This window comes from Trichogramma pretiosum, unplaced genomic scaffold (genome assembly GCF_000599845.2).
Source record: "Trichogramma pretiosum strain Unisexual culture from Peru unplaced genomic scaffold, Tpre_2.0 scaffold7, whole genome shotgun sequence".
Taxonomy (NCBI): domain Eukaryota; kingdom Metazoa; phylum Arthropoda; class Insecta; order Hymenoptera; family Trichogrammatidae; genus Trichogramma; species Trichogramma pretiosum.
Window position 1 is genome coordinate 3361245 of NW_019641639.1, and position 17103 is coordinate 3378347.

At 36.8% G+C, this 17103-nt stretch overlaps 1 protein-coding gene across 1 annotated transcript; it reads left to right on the top strand.

Annotated features, from left to right (window-relative positions):
* Positions 1 to 722: 722 nt before the first annotated feature.
* On the top strand, positions 723 to 15711 carry LOC106648493 (serine-rich adhesin for platelets). The gene is made up of 16 exons (XM_023459598.1): positions 723 to 1092; positions 3920 to 4055; positions 4170 to 4298; positions 4377 to 4540; positions 4624 to 4834; positions 4919 to 5304; positions 5384 to 6031; positions 6113 to 6328; positions 6399 to 6803; positions 6881 to 7368; positions 7446 to 8344; positions 8420 to 9164; positions 9219 to 11743; positions 12411 to 12531; positions 12686 to 13125; positions 15197 to 15711. Exons 3-16 carry the CDS (start codon positions 4172 to 4174, stop codon positions 15253 to 15255), a joined length of 7434 nt encoding a protein of 2477 aa, XP_023315366.1. The 5' UTR covers positions 723 to 1092; positions 3920 to 4055; positions 4170 to 4171; the 3' UTR covers positions 15256 to 15711.
* The last annotated feature ends 1392 nt before the right edge of the window (positions 15712 to 17103 follow it).

A 17103-nucleotide genomic window follows, 5' to 3' on the forward strand; every position in this document is an offset into this window, starting at 1 on the left:
ATTCTTTTTCAAATGAACGCAACAAGCTCTAGGTGTGACAATTAGAAATTGCATTGGAAATTGGCATTTGATATATTTGAATATAAAAGGTGATTTAATTCTTGTAATTTTGGGTTAATCTGTTACTTTTATTTGGAGCATTAAAACCCAGTTTTATTTAGAAAAGTAAGAATAAGTTTAATTATTAATTAACAAAGTAACAGGAGTTGTAACTTGTTAGACCATAAAGAGGAATTTTGTTCAAGTTATTGTATTAATTTAAGGACCCAATATCTAATATCAATCATGAAACCCAAGAATCTAAGCAATAATGTTGAACAATTTACTTTTGAATACATCTACAATTGAATGAAAATTCAATCTCAAAAGCTCAATAATGTAATGAATGATATGCAAGTTGCATATTGCAATATTGCATGCACATGAAGAGAACATAGAGATGAGCAAAATCGCCGCGAGATAGCAGCAGCGACCGCACGACGACGGTCCTTCAGAAATTGCTTTCAGACGTTTCAACAATTTCAGTCCACCGCGACGACGACGACGCAGAAGGCCTACGAGCGCAGATGCATTTCGCGTCGAGGCGCATGCAAAAGTCCATATCTTGGCCCGCAAAAACGCAGTCGAGTCGAGGAGCATCGGGTATGTGTACGGGCTTGTGTATGTGTGTGTCAATCGGTGAGTGCGAAATTTCGCATGTGTACGAGTGTGTATGTAAGGCGTGAGCTTACGGTAGTGGTCGTCGTCGGCAGTGGTGGCGGCGCGGGCGATTGATTTGCGCATGTCAGTTGGCCGCCTTGGCAAATGGCGGCACCTTGTTATTGTCCCCCCGTGGCGTTCGTTCGTCGTCGTTTCGCGACCAGATTATAATGTGCAAAAGGGCCAACGATCGCTAAGTTCGGTGGTCAATCTCGATCAAAAGATCCGCGGCTGACATCCGAGGAACGCGGGATCTACGGGGCGTCGCGAGCCGTGCAGCTACGCGTAAGTGTGCTAACGCAGCCCAAAGAGGAGTAGCAGCAGCAACAGCGATAGAGCACCACAGGCATCAGCACAGCTAGCTACATATACACACTCTTCATAAAGTGACTTGTGAGTTGTTGGTGTGTGTCCGTGTGTGTCCGTGTGTGCGTGTTGATAACTGACGAGTGAGCGTTTCCGAGGACAGTTTTGTCCATGTATACCGGATAGCTGAGGAAAGCCCCGCGTATTTTCCTGACACGCATCTCGGACGAAAACGTGCGTGCGCGTGTGTGTGTGCGGTGAGCAGGTCGAGTCAGTCGACGGGGAAAAAAGTGTCGCTTCGATATAATAGGCAACTACGAGCGAGATACCGCGAAAGGAGCGCGCTCTTGTGTTTTGCCGTCAACAGCAGCAGCTGAAAACATTGCAAGCCATAGGCTGCACTTGATGCAACTGGCTCAGCTGTAGACAATTGGCAAACGAAAACTTTGATAAAACAATTGTTGTGGGCGCTCGCAGTCGTCGTCGATTTTTTGTTTTTCATGAATGACGATACACACGACGATGATCGCAGTAGTCGCCGCATCGAAGCTCGACCGAAGCTCCTCGTTGCAATAATAATAATATAATCGTTATGCTATGGTAGTGCAGTGCTGCTAATATAAAGAGAGAGAGAGAGAGAAGCAAGGGGGATAATGATATTATAACTTTTCTCTCGATTCCGAGTGTATACATCGGAGCAACATGTTGTACCACTACTGCGCTGCCACTGCAGGCTCGTCAGCATTGTCGTCGTCGTCGTCGTCGTCTTCTTCGACGAAACCCGTCGATCGTTTCAAGCCCCAATAGAGGACTAGACGAAGGTGCGTAAAAATAACAGAGCCATCGTCGTCGTCGCTCCCCCATTGTGTCATCCTCGTGGCCGATGCATATAACGAATAATTGCGTGTGCAGCACTTGCATTGCCTCTCTTTCTCGGAGTGGCTTCGGGCTCGTTGCAGCCAGCATCCTTGGCAGCTCGTGCACCCAATTTTAATTAGTTCCTGTCTCCCTTGCTATGTGTGCCCACATAATATTTGGCGTTTACGCTGTACCCCGATGCATGTATGTATATCGTAGTCTCGAGTCTCTGCGTGCGTGATTGTGTGCACGCAAATATGCATGTGTGTATACGCCGCGCGACGTGCGTGTGCGTAATATATTGTTGCATGTACGAGCACTGGCTACGCCATTTAACATGGGGTAATTATTCCTTCGTTAGATATCGTACTGTAACCTCTTGGCGCTAATCGCACGCAAAGGCTTCGTATATATTACACGATCTCGCCTCTCTGTCTTACTCTCGTACTCTCTGTCGCGAGAGAGAGAGAGAGAGAGAGTTCAATACGTCCGGTGTGTCAACCTGGAGTCTCTCTAAATTTGTGTTGATGTTATGTTTCGGAGCGAGAGAAAAAGCCAAAGAGTATATGGTATCAGAGGGAGAGAGAGAGAGAGAGAGAGACGCAGAGGGAGAGTTTATAAGCGAGCGAGAGAGAGAGAAAACAAAAAGTGAGAGAAAGAGAGAACGTAAACGAGAGACTCCGCGAGCCGAGAACCCTCCGTACTCCCCCGGACCGACGGTACAAAATGGTGGCCCCCCGATCTCTTTCTCGCTCACTCTCTGTCTATATGCACGCACACACACACGTACACTGACTCTTATGCAGCTTGTGCGCTCTCTTCGCGGCTATGTGTCGGTGTATGCGTGCGTATACACTTACTGCGTATGTGTATTGTGTTATGTGTATGTATACCTACGCGCCAATGTGTGTGTGCGTACTCGAGGCTTGCGTTTGTATACATACGCACATTCGCGTGTATACACGCTCGGTATACCACCACACACGATAAAAGTGCGCGCGAGTATGCGTGCGTGTGTGTTGATGATTGTGTATGTTGCTCTCTGGCTCACGTCCGTGTTCACACGTACAAAGAAACTGCCGCGCGCACACACTCTCGCACGTGCTGTGCGCTGCTGCTGCTGCTGCTGCTATATCGCTATCCTTTTTCACTCGCGCTGCACTCGCGCTGTATATGCGCTTTGTGCAAACTTTTATTTTCTGCTTGCTCTTTTTTTTTCTCGTTTCGAATCGACCGATTCGATCGGGCATTGCGATGATCCCGTTGAAAGGTGCAGTTTTTTGAGCCTTTGCTATCGATGAAAAGTCCGATTGCTCCGTTTTGAAATTGCCCAAAATTCGCCTTCTAATAATCCGTTGGTTGTCTGCATTTCGAGGCGACTCGTGGCGCATGTTTACGCGGAAGCCTACACTCTACTCTCGGTATATAATCACAATCCTTGTGTATACGCATCTGTGTGGTGGTCTAGAGTTCGTGACTGTGTGTATATGCATAAAGTACACGATGCTTTCGTGTAAGTAGTGTATATATGGGATAGCGAGCAGCGACCTGGTGTGCTTGTTGTGTCCTTACTTCGCGTAGCGCGTGTCGCGTTATTTGGACTTCGTCAACTGTCTGCAAGTTTTCGTGCTCCGTTTTTGACAGACCGGTGCTACCGTTAGCTGGTTGCCGTGCATTAGAGTTTCTCATCGCTCTTCGGTGTTTGGTGACGTTAAATCTGTTGCTTCTATGAGTGTGCTACGCCGACTTCGCTAACATTTTGCTCTCCGTGTCCAGAGCATCGGTGTGAATAGAGGTTATTCTTGTTGAGCTTATTTTTTACCTACCAAAGTTTGTTAGGCATTGTATTTTGTATGTACCAATTTTCTCCAAGATTTATAGTTTTTCGCTATATAATGAACCTAATGATGATGTGCATTAAGCTTAGAGTAAATGTGAATGAATGCTAGTTAATTAATTTTTATGATAAAAATTGGAGCAATAATTTCTAATACAACAATTGAGCCATGTCAATTTAATTTTACAATATTTAATTAAACAACAATTTTGGTTGCAGGAAAAATAATCCAGGTGGATATATTGCTGGATTTGTTGGTCACTATTTGTGACAGAAGAATCTCTCCATACAGAGACACAAACATTTGTATATAAAAGTCTCAAGACTACATATGTAGTTATGTGATTTATCGTTGGTGAGTAAACAATTTTAATATGAATATTAATATTATTATTACAAATACATTGTTTATAATAATAATGGCATTGTTTATAATATTATCTAAATTGAATAATAATTTATATTCTAGAAATGGCGGCTGATAGTGATGGTGATTTAATCACAACAATAATAACTTGTGAAGGTAATATTGATGATCCAGAATTTCCAGACAAGTTCAAAGTTATTGTTGACCAACTTAATTCCCTTGTCTGCGAAGGTACAAAGAATTTATAAAAAAGAAAAAAAAACTTTGAATGCATAACTCTAATTATTTTCATGTATTATTTTAATATAGATAAGGAAAAAAGTTTGATAGTAAACAAAGTTGAACCATGGAACTCAGTTCGAGTCACATTTTCTATTCCGAAAGAAGCTGCTTTGCGGTTGCGAGAACTTGCAGCTCAAGGCTCATCCAATCTTACACAACTTGGGATACTTTCAGTACAAGTAGAAGGCGAAGTGAGTATTTAATTAGCTAGTTTAATCTATAATCATTACAAAATTGTTTTTAATAAATTCTTCATGACAAATTTTATTTACAGGTGATATCGTTAACAATAGCAGGCCGATATGGAGGTGAACCTCAAGAGATAGTTTTAAATTCAGGATCATCAGAAGAAAGTGCAAATAAATCTCAAAATGATTCTTCTAACTTATCTAGTACAGAAGACAGTAGTACTTCTTTACCAGGTCCTAGTAATTCTTCTAATGTTTCATTGGCCTTACGGAATGTTGTTCAAATTATATCTGCAGGTATGCTTAAACAACTTTTTATTTTGTTTCATAAAAGCAATTTTGAAAAACATTTAAAAATAATTTATTATTCATTTTTTATAGGTCCATCTACAGAAAAACAACCCCAGTTTCGATCCCCAAACGTTGTGGCGCCGACAGATTGCGAGCCTATTCCTACATTTTTGAATAAGCAGCAACCTGCAAATCAACAAAAACAAATGACAGCTTCGACTGCGTTAGGCGCTAATTCCGTTGTTCAATCTGCTGTTGCGAGTACAAGCGGAAGTACGTCGCGGTCGAGCTATGGGCCATTCCCATTTGCTAGCATGACCCATGCAGCACAAGCAATAAATAAAAATGCCCCTGCGGTAGCAGCTGTTCCTCAAACGCCAACGATACCGCTCAAACACAGCCAACCGCCTCCACCTTATCCGGCTGTTCAAGAGACCGTCACATCTTCCCAAGCAGATCATACAGTACCACAGACGGTAAAACAAATCTTTAATAAATTTTTATCTGTAATATTCAATTTAAATCACTTTATAACTGATTATTACATTCTTTTAGGTCGCTGCCATGGGAACAAATCAGTACAAAGCGCCGAATGTCATGGCATCTAGTCCATCGCCAAACACAAATTCTACCTTTATCCCAAATCAAGCTTCCTCTCTTGGTGGTAACCAAGTAGCATTGTCGAGTCCTCTTCTCGTTAATTTGCTTCAAAATGATGGTGTGCCGTCAACTTCGACGAATACTGATGTTCATGCAAATAGTCAGCAACAGAAAATGTTGCCTCCTGTAGTGGTAGAAGGTTCAACGATGGTCAATCGTATACGTCCACAGAAAAAACCAACAGTACGAAGGAAAGAACCTTCACCACCAACGAGTCTTGACACTTTGCGAACTGAAGACCTCATTGTTTCGAGTGCGCCTCTCGTCGCTGAGCTAGGCCATGGTCCTTCAGCTTTTGCTACGGTTAATACTCACGCTCAAGTACAAACACCACAGAAATTCCCTGTGAGACAAGAAGTGGCATATAAACCTGTCCAAAGTGTAAATCAAATGACTAATAGTACTCCTGTTGTATCCACTCCTGTTCACGTGAGCGTTTCTGTGCAACAAACTCAATCTCAACCTCAGCAAGTCCAACAACAGTCTCAACAACAAATGCAAATACAAGGTTCAGCTGCTAAAATTCCTGTGAATGGTCAACCGGTACATCAACTTTATATGAAATCAATTCTTTATTCAAATACTACTTGATACATGATAATTAATAAATAAAATATGTTTTAGGCTAAAACACAGGTGTATCAAAGGCCGTCTCAACCTCAACAAAGTATAGCTGTTCAACAGCAACCAGTTGTTGGATCCCAACCGATGCAAGTATCTTCTTTGAATCAAAGTGGACAACAAATTGTACAGCAACAGCATCCTGTGGTTCAACAAACTACTGTGGGAGCTAATGTCAATCAACAAAGAATGGTTCAAATTGGAGTGCAGCAGGCAAGAGTATGTACAAGAGTATGAATAACATACATTTTTGTAACAATTTTATCAATAAAACATTGCTTATTTCTAGCAAACAATGCAGTCAGTCAGTACAACAGTGAACCAACAAACGACTCAACAGTACTCTCGGCCGCAGGTACAGATACAACAGCAGACGGTGCAGCAACCGCAACCAGTGCAAAATACAGTTCAGCCTGTTGTCGCAAATCAGCAATCTCAGCCTGCTTACCAACAGCATACTAATATTCAGCAGCAACTTCACCATAATCAAGTAAAAAACGTCAATGTCAATCAGGGATCGACGAATGAATTTCGTTATGGTCAAAGTCAAAACATATTGAGTCGAAATCCTCAGGAAGTCAACGGGACTCAATTACCCACGTCAGGCCAAAACATTCCCAACACAACTTCATCAACTACTATACATTCGGCTTCCACCGGTGCCTTTGCTCAGACAAGCACAAATGTGTCGCTGGTATGTTAATTAAAATTATTGTCGATGATATATTTTCGTCTGGAAAAAATTTATAAATCATATCATACATTTTTTAGAGCCTCCCTACAAATTCTACCAATGTTTCCGTATCAACTACTGTAGTTACTACCACTTCAGTAAGCTCACCTGTTCAAGCATCCGTTAATACGTCTTCGACATCGTTAACAACAAATTCAGCCAGTTCGACGTCATCAACGGATATTGAATTGACGTCGTCAGGAAAACCTCGTCAATATTTAATTAATCCATTGACTGGCATGATGGAACCAATGCCGAGCGAGTCTTCTGAGTCTGAACCTGAAAGTGCAATAGAAAATCAAGATGAATTTTTCCCCCTGCCTTCACCATCAAATGATCGATCGAATTCGGTATTTTCTGATGACGATGCGGACAGTAATTTATCAAAACGTAATGATGCAATTAATACTGATCAATCTGATTCGGAAAATGCAGCTAAATCCACTGCAAGTGAAAACAGTCTCAAACTCAATAGGATAAAATCTAGTAGAGACAGTCCTATGCCGACTGAAAAAATCAAATTGAGGTAAGTAAAAATTTTTTTCTCAAGCCAAAAGTTTCATAAAGAAAAAATAATTACATTTAAGCTCTGTATTTTTGCAGATTGAAGCTTGAAAAGTCAGAGCCAGTGATGCCAGCATACAAAGTTGATGTATCGTTTGTTAATGCATCGCCAAGCCGTAAAGCTGAAAAATCGTCCATAAAAACATCGCCTTCGTCGACGATGTCAACTGCGTTGACTTTTCCCGTAACAAGCACGTCAGCCAATATGTCGCCATCGTCACAAAGTTCCGGCGAAGAACCTCGGGTACCTCCTTTGCATATCTCTTTGAGAGGAAGAAATGCATCAGTAGTACAAATTGGCAAAAAAGAAAAGAAAAAGGAATTTTCTAATGCAACTGTTGGTGGGATTGTCACAGTTAGCAGTGCGTCTTCTTCGGGTGCATACACAAGTGGTAGTGATAGTGACGCTGGCACAAAGAAAAAAGGAAAATTAAAAAAATTAAAAGAGACAACAGATGGAAACAAATTGTTACAAAAAAAGACATTCAATATGATAACATCGGCTACGACATCGGCTTCGAAAACGCCCGTGGCGAATGTTACAATGAATAGCTTGAGTAACGCGTTAAAAATAAATAATACTGTTCATACAAATATGTTAAAGGCTAATTCTTCTACACAAGACACCAGTAGAGGAAGCAGTCCAAGCAGCAATAGTGGTAGTCGTTCGCCGTTAGAGCTACAGCAACAATTTGTGCAGCGACAACAGTCTCCGCAACAGCAACAACAGTTGCCTCAGCAGCAAACATTGAGATCTAGCCCTACAAAAGTTATCGGTGACGTTGATGAAGTTACCGTCAATAGTAGAGTACCATCTCCGCCCAAGCTCAAGACTTCGCCGCAAAGTCAACCAATAATCAAAAATGTTATTCAAGTGCAATCTTCAGTGGTTGAACCAGAATTATCTAATCATACAAACGAACATAAAATTGGAGGAGGTAAAGTATACAATTTCATTAATATGACAGCAAATTGAATATTTATCTAAAATATTAATTTTTTGTTTTTTTCAGGTAAGACGAAAAGAAGAGATACAAAGAAAAAGTCGATATCCCCTGAAGGAAGTGGTGACGGTTTGCAACGTGAGCAAAACTTATTGTCAGGAGGTGGATTAGTCGATAGTCAGATTAAGTGGCGTAAAATTTCGTCAAAGGGTAGTGATGAAATTCCAACTACTTCACCACCCACATCGACGGTATCTACTACAACAGCAACTACATCAATAAAATCAATGGAGCCCGCACCTGCTGGCACCAACGAACTTAATTCATCCATTAAACAAATTACCGAAGTAAAACAAACATCTACTGAAGTTGAAACACCGAGTAGAGTAATTGGTGATAAAAGTGTTCGGCAACCAGAACCAAATGGTTTAAGAAAAGATCTCGCCACCCAAGCAAAACGACGAAAATTGAGTTTGCTCGATGAGTCAGATTTGCACCAAATGGAATCTCAAAAAACTGGAACATCGCAGTTGGCGAGTCAGCTGGCAGGCTTGGATCCGACTGTTGTTTCTTTAACTAAAGTTACGAACCCGAGTGTTACGATAGACGAAATAGAAAAAGTCTCAGCCTCTCCACCAAAGAATATTCTGCAGATTACTGATTCAACAAATGTAGACAACAAAGTATCTATTAGCGAGAAAAATATAACGCAACAACCTCTGCAACAGAATCAGCAACAGGTACAACAGCTGCAGCAGCAGCAAAAAGTACAACAGCAACAGAAGCAGCAACAGGTACAACAGCATCAGAAGCAGCAACTACAACAACAGCAGCAGAAGCAGCAACAACAACTGCAACAGCAGCAGAAACAGCAACAACAACAGCAACCACAGCTCCAACAACAAAAACAACAACAGCAGCAGCCACAGCCCCAACAACAAAAACAACAACAACAAAAACCTCAAGTTTCAACCCAACAACCGCCAAAGACAATCGTTGTACAACAGCAAATTCAGAAAAAAGTCATTATCCAGCAACAGCAATCGCAGTCACAATCGCAACCACAATCACAACTTCAACCACAACAGCAGCCACAACAGCAGCCGCAATCGCAATCTCAATCGCAGTTAAATATTCAACTCCAACAACACAAGTCTTCATTGGCACAAAAACAGTTACAACAAAAATCATCTGTGTCACAACAGCAGCTCAAAGCGGATATTGAAACGGCTAAACTTCTAGTTGGTAGTGGTCAGAAACTGAAAAACCATACACTAGCAACCGTGGCGAAGAACGACATCAGTAAACTCACACCAGTCACGGCCTTACAAGCTAAAAAACTTTTACCAAATCACCAAATTATTAGTAATAGATCCACTCAAATTGAAGCAACTGTTCAAAGAGTAACCTTAATAAAAACTACTCCAAACTTGGATAAAATTATTGAGCTACCAGTAACAAGCAAAACAGAAGAATCAAGTTCAAATGAACCGGAAAAAATTTCAGTTGATAAAATATCAACATTGCCCATAAATGATCTTGGTTCGACTGAAACGAAGGTAAAAGAAAAATTAATCGAAAATCAATCCATTGATGGAGTAGTCACTGTTCAACCCAATAGCGGAACAGCTGCTGAAGACAGCGGAATAGAGTCGATGGATGCCTTGTCGGAAAAATCTCCTAATCAGGGGGAATCTCCCATACATAGGCCTACTGGTTCATCAGTTTCACAAACAGCTTTAGAACCAAGTCCGCTTTCCACAGTACCTTCAACACGATTAACACCTGAAAAAGATATTGTAGTAGCGTCTGTGAAATCTACAGAAACTGCGATAGAAATCAACGATGTGCCTTCCTTACCACTTGACAGTAGCAGTAATTGTAATAATAGTTCTGGTGTCAATATTAATTTATCTGAAGACATCACCGAAAATCATCTTGATGAAAAACTCGAGCCGCAAACTGCAAGTGAAATACTCGTCTCTGAACCTAGTGTATCAACATCGGAAGATATAAAGCCTGATATTGCTGACATTTCGTTAAAAACTGAAGTTGAGAGTGTAGATATTACATCGGTAAAAGTGGAATCGTTGAAAGTTGAAGAAATCAAAGTTGAACCAATAGATACAAAAGAGGAAGATAAAATTGTGAAAGTTGAAAGTATCGAAAAAGTAGAAGGTGTGAACGATAATAATAATATTAAAAATAGTAATTACAATAATCAAAAAGAAGATCAGGATACGGCAAAGACAATAGAAAATTATGTTAGTGTTGAAGTGGAGACCCATGAAGAATCAGAAATAGCAGCAATCGATGAAATTCCATCTAAAATCGAAATTGAAACGGAAGTTTACCAGGAGGATTCAATCATTGATGATACGAGGCAGGAACCTCGGACAGAGTCTCCTGTGATAGAACAAAAAGAAGTTCCAGTAAAAGTTGAGATAAAATTGCCAGACGATAACCAAACAGAAGATACTAAGATGACGACCGAAGAACCATCTAGTACTAGTGACGAAAGTTTGGCAACACCTGTAAGTCTTCAAAAGGCAACAGAAGATCTAGTTACAAAAATGATTAGTGAGAATGTGACCAGTAATTGCGAATCGAATGCTCCTGCGTCGCCGTCATGCGACGATGATCCTCAGCCAATACGCATTACACCGCCACTTTATACGTATTCCAACCCGGTTGTCATGCAGCGAGACGATACCCCAAGTCCAGCTCCTCAAACTTCCGGAGAATTAGAGAGCAGCTCAGAGCCAAGTACTACAACCACTCCAGAACAGTTAAAGCGTAAGAGGAGGAGAAAACAAGAACTCGAGGGTCGTCAAGATGTTATATGTATCGAAGAAGCTGAAGAAACGCAAGTTAACAGCGACGAATTTGTTTTAAATAAGAAAGGCAATAATAACAAGCCATCGCTACTAGAGCAACTGCTTATCGATAACGATACAGCAACTCCTTCTCAAATTGGGGAAAAACGATCTCTGCGCACTAGATCTCAAAAATCGGTGGAGCAAGGTCGAGCTGGTAAAGTACAAAGTGAGAGACGGAGTATATCACCTTACGCAAAGCTGAATACGAAACAATTGGTGAATCAAGCGGCAACCAAAGTTGTTGGGTTGACTACGGCCAACGTTTCAGCGGCAATCCCATCCAAAGTGGGCGGCAAACGTAGGCGGCAGGAAAGTGAGAGCAGCGGGACTTCCAATAGTGAGGAACAACCGAGGACAGGTAAACGGAAATGCTCGGAGAACGCAGCCGGACTTATTAAGGCTTGCATGGGCGTAGATGAGAGCGCAGGAGGTCCTGTTAAGAGGCAACTCACTACTGGCAAGGATGACACACAGGTCAAAAAGGGCATCAACATATTGTCTAAAAGCAAAAAAGGTGTCTATCTTTCCTAGTTGTCATCTTTAAAAATAAAATTTTCATTGAAAAATTCAAAAAAAGTATTCACGCACAGTTCATAAATTAAAAAATTCAAAACGTAAATTTTTTTTAAATTTAAATATCATGTTTTGTAAGAGTACCCAATCATTTACATTTCCCACGCTCACTTCACTTTAATGAAAAATTCAGTTAGCTCTGCTATGGTTGGGGTAATTTTACAGAAATCAAGCACTGGAATTGATTTATACCAATCCTTAGTATCTCATTAAATTCGAATTTTTTTATACTTAGCATGAATACATTATTTCATCTTCATATTTTTAAAGATTGTAAAAATTAGTAATCATTTTATACACAGATGGAAATATCTGGCAATAACTTCAATTTTTTATTGATAGATGAAAAACGGTAATTCATGTTTGATTCATTAAAATCGTTTTTACTCAAACTTTTTCAAGCCAGACCATGTATAGTTGACCTTTAAAAGGACCTTTCAATATTGTATTGATGTTGCATATATTTTGATGACATTTGATGTATCTATAAGACTGTAGAATTTTTTACTGTTTTTGTTCCATCATTTTAATAGTAGAAAGTTTAATTGGTTAGTTTTACCATGAGTACAGTTAAATATTTAATAGAAAAAATTCCTGAATTCTTCTAGGGCCAATGCTTGTGGACATTGAGTCATCTGATGATGAGCATAATAACGAAAATCCAGTTAAAGCAAAATCGAAAGTTTTGGATGAAACCTGTACAGGATCACCTAAACCAAAAGATCAAAAGTATATAAGTTTGATTATTATAGCTATATACGTTTCTGAATTATTTTTAATTTATTTTTGTTGATAAAATGATCTCGTTGAAAACTCCCAAAAATGTGTATATTTATAATTTAAGTTTGTTGAATTAACACTAAAATTGTAATTTGTTCTTCAGAACTGGAGGTACGGGTGGTGCAGCTACGGGCGTCCAACTCAACGTCACCAACAGCACTCAGCAAAACAATACAGTAACTCAACGTGCCCAGCGTTTGCTGTTGTCCAAACAGCAACAACAGCACGCTCAACAAGCTCAATCTCAACATCAAAGTGCTTTACAGCAAACGCAGCACCAAACAAGAAGCAATAGTCCAAGTCTACAACATCATCAAACTACTGCAAGTAGTAATCCTGGTGGTGGTCTAGTAATGAAGGACCGTCTACGTGGCAGCAATAACAGTTCCGAACCAGCTGAAGTCGCTGCCACTAGGAGATCGGTACGTCAAAGCACGGCGTCTCCTCTGGCGGCTCCACCTGCTGGTAACACAAGAGGTGCAACTTCTCGCAGCAGTACTCTTGAGGAAGCCAATCGCAGAAAAACCAGGAGTGGTGCTGCCGGTGAGTAATACTGATAATGATGATAACGATGACGCGAATAAAAGAGACATTAAAAAAGCTTGTAAATGCTCACATTCATTATAAAAGAAGCTATATCGATGTAAATAAATTAAAGAGCGGTTAAATTGAATGCATTTATTGGTGGAAATAATGAAGGATAGAGTCAATAATTTATTAAGAATGGTTAGAAATCACAATGAGCTTAGATTGTTGTATGAAAATTTTTGCAACTGAACAAATTTTTTTAAATGAATTACTAAGTAAAATTATGTACATATAATTATACCTAATAACTACAAAATATATTATTAGTTGACAAATAATATGTTTAACAAACCTCTATTGAAAATTTGTATAAGTTAGATTTATTAGCCTAAATGTTTATTACATAAGGAGTGATCAAAGAGAACGAGTAAAAGTTATTACTGTAGGTGCAATTTGCATAGAATGTTCAGTTTTATGGTGTAATATAATAATATAAAATTAGCTAGCTTTAATTTATTTTTGTAAATATTATTTAAATGGAAGAATCGAATAATTATCAATCTATCCACCATCACTTCCACCAGATGCATGTCAGTTTCTGTTAGATTTTTCAATTTTTTCATTTTTTTTTTCTTTCAAAAAATCATGTACTTCTGCTGTGATATATGTGCATTCAAAAGTCAAAGTGCTACGATATACAATATAGAGATATTTATGTGTATTTGAAAGGAAATGTAATGACACAGATATGCATTATGCATTATCATTGAAACATTTACCGATCAAAAACCGTGACTTTTCCCAATGATAGTTTGTACGTTGGTTAACTCTAACGCGACAAAGTTTGATACAAAAATGTTATGGAATGAATGTGTTGACCACAAAAAATTATTAAATTTAAATTAAATTAAATCCTTGTGTAAATAAAGATTAAATTTAAAATTTTTTTTAAATTCATTCAAATACATTTATAGGTGAAATTTTACTAAACTGAACGTAAATATTAGCTATATATTAATATTGCAAATCAAATTGAAGTTAATAAATTAAAACAATTATTATATATCTTAATTATTTGCTTCAAACTTTGTATCGTTATCGTATGAAGCGCATGTATAACATTTGCATAATACTAACATATATAAAATATGCATATATTAGTTAATAAATAAAATATAATAAAGTAAAACATTGTAATGAGACAGTTTACGTCCTTTGATAGCAGTCATTGCTATGCATGGATCAAATTTTTTAAGTAAATGAAAGAATTTTAGCATTATGACTGTTGAGGTACAGACATAAAGGCAAGATAAATGTTTATGTATGTCTTCTTTTTAGTAGAGTATATATAAATATATTGTACAAACATATCCGTGTTCTACAAGATTTTGAAGAAAACGAACATTAATTTGTTTTATTTATGATATTCAAAGTAACGATATTTAATATAAAAGATGGATGTGCGATAAATATTTTAACATTAGAAAAAAACATACCATCGAATATTCATTTGCAATAATTGAAATCATGAAATATAGCATTTGACATCAATAAATAAAAACATATATATTTGTTTTAAGTTTTTATTTTTATTTGAGTCTATTAGTTTAATCGTCAACTTGTATTAAAATCTTGTAGTGGAGTAAATTCTAATGTTATTTGTAATGATGTATGTAAAAAACAATTCTGTTTAATTCTAAATATAATCTTAAAACAAATATTTTCATGAAATTGTTTTTTTTTCTGCAAGCAATTTACGTGCTTGTTCATAATTATCATCATAATCTTACCGTATTTCCATCATATCCATTAATGAACTAATCGAATACTCAATTTATTACACAAATTTTATTTTCATTCAAGTAATTTTTGATATTATTTTATTATTCAGAAACACATTGAGCTTTAAATATTCCACAGTAATATTGATTTCTTGAACATTGTTTTAAAACGTTTATCAAAAGAACAATATAAATAATAATATTAATTCTAATAATATTTAAAATAAATAATGATAGGAATTATAATAGTGTAAAATTGCACTTGAATACCCATGATAAAATGTGGTGGAAAAAATTTTTTTTAGTTGCTGCAGGGGATGAACCTCAGACCAAACGACGGAAAGTTATTCGAGATCCCAAATGACCATCGGATAGTGACCTTGACAGTGATTAGCTAGTCTCACTTGTCAAGGCTAGTCAACTATTACCAACTGCTACTACAACTAATTATGTTCTTCACATGTGGTCGGATAACACTTGGTGATTATTATTATGTGTAAATATATTAAAAAGCACCAAATCGAATTCATCATGACTTGTGAAACAACGGATGAATGATTGCAGTTTTCAAAAAGATTGATACTGCATTATAATTATTACAATTATTATCAATTTATATTATTCATAATTAAATGGAATTAACTTGTTGACAATTTACATAAATTATACTTATCATTAGATGAAATGAAAATTTCTCTTAAGGTCAATCGTTATGAGAAAATCTTTGTAATGATTGTTTGTTACTTTACTTATAATTCCGTGTTATAAAAATAATGATATATACCCATTTGCGTTATTTTTTATTATCGAAATATGTTGAATTATTCAAAAATGATTTAACATTTTTCATTTAATGTAAAAAGAATGAAAACAGACATTTATGTTTTATGAATGTAATACATTTTCATAAATAGAATAATAATATAAATAATTATATTAAAATATATATGGAGACTTGCTGAACTAGTTGTTCATTTTAATCTTATAATATATTAAGAATTATTCTATATTCTATAAAAATACCTTGTTGAAAGACTTTTATAATGTTTATGCTTGCTTGGCAATTGAAAATGAATGTATTTTGTAATTAAATTGCTTGTGATCAGTCACAGAAGCTTTTCTATCTTCTTGTGCAGGTAAGATCTCCATTAAATCGTTGTCTTAATTTCTTTTAAGTCAATCTCTGATTCATGATCTGTAAAAATTCATACCTTTAGATTAATTAGATCAAACATTTTTTTAATTTTTTCGAAGCATCAATAAGATCTTGATTTCACGAAAAATATAACTTTCATCAATTTTGTTTAAAATATCCAATTAAGATGAAAATTCAATTTTTTGGTATTTTAAAAACATGAAATTTAAATTGCGTTCACTGCATAAAAAATCATGAAATATCAGTGTTGCGTTAGAAGGCCAAATTCATATAATAAATTTTGACTGTTAACTGCCGTGATGCTAGATGTACAGTTTGATATCTACAATTTAAGTATCTAAATATATATATATTATAAATAAGAGATAAATAAGATAGAAATTTATAATGAATGAAATAATAAATGCGACGTACACATTACTTTGTACAGAAAAAAATACAAAAGGAACGTATGATCAAATTGCTGAGTTGCGTAGAGTATAATTCATATACTTTGTTCGAAATAAACGTATGATAATAACAAAATTAAAAATTTTAAGAGTTTATTATCTGAAGTTTGTAGAAAGATACTAGTTTTTTAGGTTTAATGTGTTAAAAAAGAAGTTAGAAACCCAATGATTTTCTAAAAGTATGGAAAAAAAGAATATTGGAAAAAAATTATTCCCAGTAAAAAGAGTGAAACGATTAATTAAGGAAACAATGAAAATAAAAATTTATAAATAAGTAATGAAATGTTGAAGTTAATAGGCGAATTACGTAGTTGGAGGAATATATTTTGTAAATAAAAAACTTCAAATGGGTCTGTAAATCTTTCATTTTTGTAAATAAAATATTGTTTTGATTTGTATTGATAAGATGTTGAAAGTAATAAACATGGTAGTGAAATTTTAGAAAACTATGTCTTTGGAAAATGTTTTGGATCATGAATTTGATCATGGGAAAAATTTTCATAATTCAATATTGTGATTGTACGAGATGATTAATATATGTCATTTTTATAAATGCTAAATAAGTCACTCAACTTTTGTTACATAAAAAATGGTCATCACTATGTAT

Coding starts and splice junctions, on each gene's coding strand:
- LOC106648493 (XM_023459598.1), top strand. CDS start 4,172: ATGGCGGCTGATAGTGATGGTGATTTAATCACAACAATAATAACTTGT. Junction 4,541..4,623: donor CAGTACAAGTAGAAGGCGAA/GTGAGTATTTAA, acceptor TTTTATTTACAG/GTGATATCGTTAACAATAGC. Junction 9,165..9,218: donor GTACAACAGCATCAGAAGCA/GCAACTACAACA, acceptor ACAGCAGCAGAA/ACAGCAACAACAACAGCAAC.